General features: G+C 34.3%; 1 protein-coding gene across 1 annotated transcript in view; it reads left to right on the forward strand.

Moving 5' to 3' along the window:
- The first annotated feature begins 3,695 nt into the window (after positions 1-3,695).
- LOC105057620 (uncharacterized) overlaps positions 3,696-10,679 on the forward strand; it is a 7,744-nt gene continuing 760 nt past the window's right edge. The window contains exons 1-2 of the mRNA XM_010940273.2: positions 3,696-3,850; positions 5,259-5,296. Coding sequence (XP_010938575.1) covers positions 3,778-3,850; positions 5,259-5,296 — 111 coding nt within the window. The 5' untranslated portion in view covers positions 3,696-3,777. The remainder of the gene's footprint in view (positions 3,851-5,258; positions 5,297-10,679) is intronic.

The following is a 10,679-nucleotide window of genomic DNA, read 5'->3' on the forward strand; positions in this document are numbered from 1 at the left end:
CCAGTAGCCAGGCCAGGCCTGACCCAGACCCACGCTCGAGCGCAGCCCAACACGGGCGTGCGCGGGAGCGCGCACGGGCTGGCCTAGCACTCTCGCGGGTGTGGCATGGTGTACCATGGTCTACCGCATTCTTGCGGTGCATAATAGGCATGTGGACCGAGCGCTCGTTTTCAGGATGTTTCTCGCGGTTCATGATGGACAGGCGTCCATTTCTCCGATGTTTCTCACGGTCTATAGGAGTTTTGGTGGACCGATGGCATGATCGGACATCTCTCTTTCTTCCTGATGATGATCCGATGACTGAAGGCATTTTCGAATCATTTTGGGCATGATCCAGATATTTTTTGTGCGCTATTTTGGACTGTGTGATGGAGATCGAACGACAGGAAAAGATTTTTGATTTCTACACTAAAATAAAGTCCTTTTTTTATGCGGTTTGGACTAGTTTGCTCCAAATTATGAGCTTTATTTAAAGGGGTGTCTCGAGAGAGTTTAGTAACAGGTTGAGAGCAGAAAAAAATAAAATTTGAGAGTAGAAAAAAATAAGAGAGATTTTTCTAAAAAGGTGTGAGACTCCTTTGAGAGAATAAAAGGATATTTTTTTTTGTAAAAGAGAGTCTGTGTGAGCTTCTTATTTTTTTCTTCAATTTTGTACTTCTTTATACCGTAGATTAGTAATAGAAGAATGTTGAGGAAGTCTTGTCTGTGGACGTAGGCCAATAATCAGACCGAACCACATAAATCTGGTGTGCTTTCTTTTCTCTTATTTTTATTACTTAATTATCTCTCCTATTTTGCGTTCTACATTTGTTCTAGTTATCTTTCTTCTACAAAATGATCTTGTTTCCATTGTGCTTGTGTGCCGTGCGGATCAACGTGTGCTCGATTATCCCACGGCCCATCCTTTCATCTAATTAGTCATATTATTGATCTAGTGCTAGTTGAATCTGAAGCTTTAGTTATCAATTTTGATATTTTGCATGGAGGGAAATTCTTGGTGCACCGCGGGTGGTGTAGAAAATCTGATGAGGAGCACACTTTCTTGTCCGATTGATCTACTTAGTCATCATTTTTTAATATACATTTAATACTTTTAATTTTATTTTTTTATTTAAAATTTTGAATGACGAAAATGCTCCTATTTTTTGAAAAAAAGTATAACATTCTATGTCTATATTATGATATCCTGCATCCAGAAAGTCATAATTTTTGTCCATAAAATATCGTAATATAATGCAGGATATCATAATATGCATAGAATGTTATAACTTTTTTCAACAAATGAGGATATTTTTGTTATTCAAAATTTTTAAATGAAAAAATAAAATTACAGGCATTAAATACGTATTAGAAAGTAGTTAAATAAAAATATTCCTTCTATATTATGATATCCTGGGCTATATTATGACATCCTGAGCCATATTATGACATCCTGTATGCAAAAAATTATAATTTAATGCAAGATGTCATAATATGCATAGGATGTCATAATTTTCTAGATTATATTATGATATCCTGCATATAGGAAGTCATAATATGCTACAGAATATTATAATTTTTTCTGATGGACAAGAGTATTTTTGTCATGCAAAATTTTTAAACGAAAAAATAAAATTGCAAGCATTATATGCGCATTGGAAAGTGATGGCTATGTGTACCAATTACATAAAGCGGTGTGCTCCACGTCGGATTTTCTATACCACTCAAGATGCACAAAGAATTTCTATTTGCATAGAATATCCCAAGTATCCCTCGTCATCATAAGCTTTCCTAGAGGAAAATGGGAATCGCACTACAAACATGCAAAATATTTGCTCCACTGCATGTTAGCTACTCAAATGAAGTAGTGCATCAATACTAAAAATCTATAAGATAACAAAAGAAATAATTATATGCATATCCCAATAAAACTTAAGTGCCGCTGACAAATGGGGGGGAAGGATGGGATATTAGGGATGTATCCCTTCTATTAGGCCAAATAGAGCATGGTCATGGTCAACTTTTCCAAAGGAATGTAATTCTTGATATGACTGCAAATAGGAGGAGATTTTGATAAATGGTAAGATGAGTGAAATTTCTCTTTGCACTTTTGAGATTATTTTCCCATGTTGAAGTCCATTAATTTTTTTTTCTACATTCTATTTTAGTACTCCCGAAAGATATGTTTATATATCCATCCCCCAAGAACAATGTGGTGGGACTAAATCCAAGTTTGCATGAAAAATCAAGTTGAGGGGTCCATGACTCTCCAGCTCAAAAAATTATATCCTATTATGATGTTTGGTGATCCAAATGGGATCATTACGGTGATTTAAAATCACCGAAGGTTCAAATTATGAGATGATTTGATCACTAGTAATCTAAGATCATTGTCTTTTAGCAAGCCATGATCTAATTATTAAAGATCTTTAGATATTCATGATTGCTGACCATATAATATCAAAACTATTATTGATATATTTCATAAAAATATATTTATTAGTCTTATAAATTATTAATCCTATAAAGATATATTAATTATTATCATAAAATTAATACTTTTATTTATACTTATAATATAGTATCTTTTATTATATAAATATAATATATAAAGTTATAGAAGTAATATATTAAATAATTTTATTGTAGAAATATAAAATATAACAATATATTTCTACTATAGTTTAAAATTATCATTGAATAATAATAATAATACGATGATAATTTATCATAATATAATATATAATTTTAATATAATATCATATATATGATGTTGATATAATATATTAATAGTTTATTGATATATCAATTTTTTTTACTGAATTGAGAAATATTTTTATCCTTCAATTTTATTCCAAAATCACTGTCTAGGAGTAATTTTAAATTTTTAATCTTAAAGATGGGTACTCCATTATTGGGTTAGATCATGATTTAAGAAGTAGAGATGATTTAAAATCACTACCATATAGAATCAATATTATGCAACAGAATATGGTGATCTTAAGGAGTGTTTGGTTGGGGGAGTTGAGGTCTGGAATCGGAATAAGAATGGGTTATTCTCATTCCAATCGTTTGGTTGAAAAAATTTTCATTCGGATTTTGATTCTGAAAATGCACGGGTATAATCCAATCTATCTAACAAGGTATTTGGTTCGCGACTGAAATTGAAATAGAAATAGAAATCCGAATAGATTAGAATTGGAATGGCCAAATCTTTCGAAGCTTTTGATTTATGATCGAAATTAGAATCAGGATCGATATGAAAATTTGAATCTTTTAAAGAGAGGGAAGATTGAGTTTTACATAGATTAGATTATTTTTATCCATTCTAAAATCTAAATAGGAATGGAACTCTTCCCAATCAAACAGTTAGAATAGCAGTCATTCATTTTCATTCTGATTTCAAATCTCAATTTTTCTTAACCAAATATATTCTAAAGCTCACTCTCTATTCTCTTCTAAAAATTTAAATTTTTATTTTAAGTTTAATTTTGATTTTAATTTATTTTAATTTTTATTTTAATTTCGATCCCGATCTTGGAAACAAAGATTTTCTTATTTTCTCCATGCGTATCATCCTTGATCCCAGGACATACCACATGTATCATGTGCATCATATGATCCGTGATGAATGAGGTATATGTGATGATCGGCGATGTGCAAGGCCGCGTGGGCACGCGCAAGGATACAATTTGTACGGCCGGACGGAGAGCGGTCCGCTACAAGGAATCTCTATTTTCTGCGGGGGTCATAAAGTAGATTTGGTTATCAGAGCTGCGGGTAGTGGGTACAACCAAGATGGCACGGGATAGCTGCTTGGCTCGCGTCACCACCGGAGCTGCCCTCGGCGGCGCCATCGGCGGCGCCGTTGGTATTTACTCCCCCTTCTCTCTGTCTCCCTTTCTCCTTCTGGCTATCCGACAATCACTTAAAACCCTAAACCCTAAATCTATAATTCCATGCTTTTAGATTTCTCAAAATAGCCACAGACTTCTCTATGAAATCCTTCATAGTTTCGGATTCGTGTGGCAAAAATTTTCCTTGTTTTTATATTAACGGAGGTGACGATCTTTGGTCGATGGGTGAGATTCTCGTCATCTTTTCCCCCTTTTTGATGCCATTTAGATATGGGGAGCGGAATCTTTATGGTGGTTTATGCTTCAATTTTTTTCTGTATGAAAAGAATTGGCATTTAACATCAATAGATTGTTTATAACTGCACGATTTGTTGGAATGAAAGCCAGTTTCTTTTTTTTGGAATGAGCTAGTATGTGATTTTTCCACCGCATGATATGCTTGCATGCCACGATTATTTAGGACGTAAATTAGGTAACTAGAACAATAAACTTTCTTTCTCCTCTTCCTCGAATTGATGCTTTCGAGTTTTATTTCGCAAACGCAACAAGGAGGAAGAAGATGTAACATTCTCCACCTAAACCCGACAAGGAGCATGCCATGTATCCATTTTCATTTCCCTTTTTCTGAATAATCTTCCAAGTTTAGGAGTTATTTTATTGTTTCAAAAAATTAGCTGATTGATAAGATCATGCCATCTTATATCTACATACTCTCCTTTGGGATGAAAAAGTATATAGCATGTGAATAGTCCTCAAGGATACTCAATAGTGATATGATTCCGTAAATTGACTCATATAATTCATTGCATGCTATGAAAGCTTGTAGATAACAAGAGCTTCCTCTCCCCTTAAGCTGCTCGCTTTACCACATTTTTACTCCGGTTTCTCTAATTTGTGCTTCCAAACTTGATTCAAACTCGTGAATATGGAAGATGAGGTTCATTTCTCTCATCTCCTGTCCTTCTCAAACTTTCTACAACCGAATTTAAAATGTTGATATCATTGCATTAACTTCAGTCATGAACCCTCTATGTGATCCTTTAACCTAATTGACTGAAATGTTTACTAAAGTTTCTAATTCTTGGATATTCTAACATTCCATTCTAATTCACAATCCAAGTCCCTAACCCTCTATTTCTACCTCTTAGAGTCTTTGATGTTTATCTAAAAACCCTTTCTCATGAGTTATGAACAAGTAAAAGAACAGTCTCCCAACTCCCAGTCTTTGATATTCCAGCACTTGTTGCATTCGGCACATGCTCATTTAAAAGTGCTTCCCCTCTCCCATGGTTTGATTTTCTTTAGCTTTAATTTGCTCTCAATTTCATTACAGTATTGTTTTAAATTTGTTGATATGTTTTAAGAGGCTAAATATATCTTAGTTTACTGAAAATGGAGTTTGAGTAGTATAATTTTTTGCAGGTGCGGTTTATGGGACCTATGAGGCTATTAGATACAAGGTAATATTCTTGTGCTTGTATCAGATTATGCGTATACTTAAAATAATATCAGCATTGTAGTCTGATTCAGGCAAAGTTTAATGTCACTGAGTGGATGGGATCATGTGAGTTTGTGGGAACTTTGCATGTTAGAAAATAAAATTTCTTTGAAGTCTTAAATGAATCGTGTTTTTTTTTTTCCTGATCACATGCTGACTGTATGAGCTGAAAGGATAAAAATAGTGAATGGTTTAACTATTTCTGTATGTTATGTAAATAACATATAGGATATTGGGTGTTTAACTATTTTAGTTTGGGCACATGGGTGGGAAGTGGCCTGAGCATAGTTTGGCCTTATCTGTTAAATGTAAACCAAATCAGAATGTTTTTCAGTCATTTCGCTGCTTTGTCTAAACATTATGGATATGGTGTATGTATATTATAACTTCGTTCACACGCATATACTCCCCCTTAATTATAACCGACATTGCTTATAGCAACAGTTTGTGGGTCAAATTTAACATTCTGATTTTGCCATATGAACATGCTATCTTATTTTTTGTCGGTTTAAGTATCTCAAATCCTTACAATTTTCATCTGACGTGCTTTCTGCTTTCTTTCTCTCATGACCCCTCAATACAACTTTGATCCCCTCTTTTCTGCGATTTATGATATCCTTCTTGTGCAGACCAGCACCATCAATACCACTTGAAGCTCAGTTGGTTCAGATGATGTACTTATTTTTTTCTCTCTATTTTTCATTGTTTTTTGCACAAACACCTCAATATTTCTCCATAACTTTTTGAAGGCATAGAAAGAATAAAAAGCAAATGATTATATTTTATAATGATGATTAAGTGTTTAATAGGAGTCATGGAACCAATTGATTATGCCATTTGAACGCTTTTAGTATGGTCACTTGCTTTGCAAGTATGAAAGGAAGGATCTAAATTTTCTTACTGTCTCTACATATTATATGTGTAACCTAGAACTCTTGTTCTTGTGGCATTTTTTTCTCAAATGCTTGTTGCAAGATGATAAATAACACATGGTAATTGAAGTTAGTAATGATGATGTTGCATCATGTACACATCTTCATATCTTATTCGTATGATGTATGGTTCCATTCACATGTATATGCCCATGCAGTGGTTATGGATGGATGTGATTTATGATTATTGTTGTTAATGAGTGCTTGCTTTTCATTTATTCGGTGGGCAATATATGATATGGGAACAATAGATGTATAGTTTGATATTTGGCCATGGTAATTAAGTGATCAATGATTCATTGAATACATAGTTTTTCCCACATGATCCATCTGATCTTTGAGCATCTTCATGATTTTTTATATCGGTAAATAATGAATTTTCAAGTGGATGTGGAGGAAATTTTAGTGAATACTACTAGAATTATGATTACAACTATCAACTAAAAGGTGGCAATAGAGGACTGTTGCAAATAATGAACTTAAAATTAGATGAGGTGAGGATGCATGATCAATTGAAAATGCGTATGAGAATTGGAGGCATATTTTTCACACAATATGTCTCTCATGTCCTCTGGGTATAATATGATAGCAAATTGTACACATCAGTAAGTTCCCAAATTAATGAAGACCTTATCTATTGTTTATGGTGATGTCAGTTATCTAAAATTTAGGTTTTTTGATGTATCGAATCCTTGGACATTGGGAACACTTCCTGACACTCCCAGAAACTCAATGCAGATTCTGATGCATCGTTATTACATCTCTATTTTTGGCACTTATACGAAAGTTTTTAATTCTAATATAATAATCAGCAAGTGCTTGTACAAATTTTATGAACTTAGGGAGCATAGGTCTAGCTCATTATTCAGTACGTGCATACATTAATACATATCTATGGATTCATATGTAAGATACAGACATGTCCGTGTTCAATTTTTAGAAGATTCCCCTGTTAGATTCTTATGGCCAGATGACTCCATGTTGCATGTCAAAGTAACATTGATGGGAATTGATTCTTTGCAACTCTGAAGTGTTGTCTCCATTCTCCATCTTCATATCTGCTTTAACCATGGGTATCTCATCTCATATAGCTATCATGAGGCCCCTGAAATTTAGACATCAGTAAACCACGACTAGCATAGATCATGGCATTTTTTGTAATCTTAGGTTTTTACAACTGCCCAAAAGTGTTGTCCACATGCTATACTACCAAGGCCATGAGCATCTTTATAAAATCACTATGTAGTCTTTTCTTATTCAGTGTTTATGGATCTAAGTACATTTAGCACAATATTTAGCATCAACTCAAGGTGCAATTTTTGCACCCCTCACAGGGCGTGTGGGTTTTTTTTTTTTTTTTTTTTTTGTGGGTGTGGGGGGGGGTTGTGCATCGGCTTTGAGGGGCACTATATTGTCTGGTATATCATCCTTATTCATATACAACCAAATTGTGCTTTGTTAATAAAATTTCAACTTTGAAATCCTTCATTTTTTTATTTTTACATTCATTTATTTGCACAAACACAAAGAAGGGATATATATTGAGGAGCAGTTAATCTTGACTGCCTCGGTCTGCTTTAGGCATTAGTGTTTCTTATGCATTAGATTTAGGGTAGGTTAGCTAGTCTTGTTGATTTTAATCATCAGTGGAGCTGAAAGGCATGGGTGGACTTCAGAAGGTGTTTTCTGGCTGCTATATGGCATGGTCAGGGAAAAATGGTGGTCAATAGCCTGTAGCAAGGTTGAAAGTTTTAATAGCATGAGATGGTTGAAGAAGGACATCAACCAAAGGAAAAATGCAAATAACATTGTGTAAATATAATTATGAACATGGAACATTGTACCACCCCATACCGTCCCATACCGTCCATATCGTACCATATCGATCTCGTATCGGTATACCATCTCGGAGTGTACCGACATTATCGTACCGTACCGACCGCATACTAATATTAAGCAGAATTTTATCTGTATAGGGTCCGGTACCGAGACGGCGAATCTTAATTATGAACGTCTTCTACATGTTGAGAAACAACATTTGAAACTCATTTTCTACCTCTATTTATAGGTTTTATAAGGATGCTTGCCGAATTTTGTTTTTGGGATGTAGCCTTTTCTAGATGAAGCTTACACTGAATTTTGTTCTTTTATTCTCTTCTCTCTCTCTCTCTCTCTCTCTCTCTCTCTCTCTCTTTTTCTTTTTTTTTTTCTTTTTTTTTTAAGTTACATGTTTCTAACATGATGCTAAGAATGATATTGCATATCTCATAGATCTTCTAGGGACAAGACAAAGAGCAATCTTAGTGCCTCAATGCAAAATGATGTGTAATATGGTGTGTTATAGGAAGGGCTGTATCTTTTGGACATGATTTCATTTGGTTTGGGGGCTATCGTAGGGAGTTCATGGACCCGCTTTGTGCTGATTGTATGGTTGTTGCTCATTTATCAAAATTAAGAGTTTCCTTCTCTACCAAAAAAAAGGTATGTTGCCAATATAATGCATTCATCTTTGAATTGCCAGCCTTAAATTGGCAACAGACATGAAATTGAAAATAGGGATCTATTTCTAAAGCATCATTTTGACTTGACTGAAATTGACAAGCTACATGTCCATGAGATGAGCATTATACATATGAATTAGGATGATCTAATGATGAATAAGGTGGATATAATATGTGGACTATTAGGAGAATGCATAGTACTAGGTGAAGGACCAATGTTTAGGTGGTCTCCTAATAAATTTAATTAAAATTTGTAATATATAAAATAAATAAAAGTTAGAAAAGAATTAAAAGAAACCATAAAATCAAGGGATTAAAGAAACACTCATATGTTTGCTTAAGAACCTACTTCAGTGTAACATGATGTGTGAACAAATTACAAACTCCCCTGCAAAGTACAAAATAATATATATTTAATTATGCGTAAAGAATCTCAACAATTCAAGTTAATGCAACAAAAAAAAAAATGCAAAAGATGAGAAATCAATTTAAAATTGAAAATAACTAAAGAATTATTGTAACTTGTAAGTTGTAACTCAGTGCTTGGGAGGAGCAATGCTGGGCATGCCTAATAACCTAATCCAACTTATCTGCTACTAAATGTGCTGCAATAGATAATCCAAATCAAACCTTCCTTGGGTTCCGATGCTTAGGCAGGTCTTGAGCACTTTGCAGGCAGCTAGTCTGCATATGTAGGTTGCTTGAATTACTGAACCTCAAATGGATTACTGTACGATCTCCTAGATTTAGGAGAGTACCTTGTAAAATTGTCAGATGATATAATCATGCATGAGAGATTTCCTGGATTAGGTCGCCTTTGAAGCAAGGAAAGAGCAATAAATACCTTGACGAGTGGTGAAAATGATATAGAGATTAGTCAAAGTGAAGCACACAAACATTTTCTTTGTTTCCAGCAAAAAGTGACCCATACTGTGGTTAGTTTCCAGTTTCCAGTCCACTATCTGATTGAACTTTGAATTAAAACAGATTAAATGTTTTATTGCTATTAAATGTTTTATTGCTTCAACTATTAGTATATTGCTTGCACTTGACATTTGAATCTATGATTACAGTAATGAAGAAATTATAGTGGAATGTAAGTAGGGAAGGAAAGGAAGGAAGCAAATTGTCAGGAAGCTACTGCCCTTTTGGATACAGCACAGAACAGGGCATGTTCCAATTGGAGGTCATTATTAATTCTGGGATCCTGCTGTCGTTTATCATCTAAATGTATATTTGGAAGAAAACAGACATGGGAGATGACCATATCATTAAGCTTGATCTCATGGAACCACAAGCTTAAATGTAATGTAAGTGTTGACTATGTATGGAAGTTATAATTGCTTTGAGATGAAACATGAAGTTTATTTGTCTTTCCAGGGTGGATGGAGGAACTGGATGCTTGGTATTTGCAAAAAATGAGAAGATAATGGAACCAAGATTTGAGCTGATGATCTAAAGATTTGCGTGACCCATGACTTTGAGTGAGGTTTGACCCATGGAAAGCATACAAGAGGTATTTCAGAAAACAGCACGTAACATACAACAAAAGGAGAAATTAAGGACAACCTTTTCTATGTTTAAAGAAGTTTGGGTCCATTATCAGATCGATATCTTATGAATCATAGGATCCTACGTTCGAGTGACTTTTGATTATCTTCCCCTGGAATGTGAAGGGTAACAAGACCCATGAATTCGAGTAAAGTTCGAGGAAAAACATGCAAGAAGTATCTTGGAAAAAAGATGTCAACCTATCACAGAAGGGAAAACAGAGGATTGTCTTTCTGGAGAACAAGGTTCTCTGGATTCATCACCACATGGATAGTTTTTAAACCATAGAAACCTTACCATGATTTTTTCTCCCTTTCCTTTTTTTTTTTTTTTAATAAACAAAATGGAATGGCGAAAAGGG

This window comes from Elaeis guineensis, chromosome 14 (genome assembly GCF_000442705.2).
Source record: "Elaeis guineensis isolate ETL-2024a chromosome 14, EG11, whole genome shotgun sequence".
Lineage (NCBI taxonomy): Eukaryota > Viridiplantae > Streptophyta > Magnoliopsida > Arecales > Arecaceae > Elaeis > Elaeis guineensis.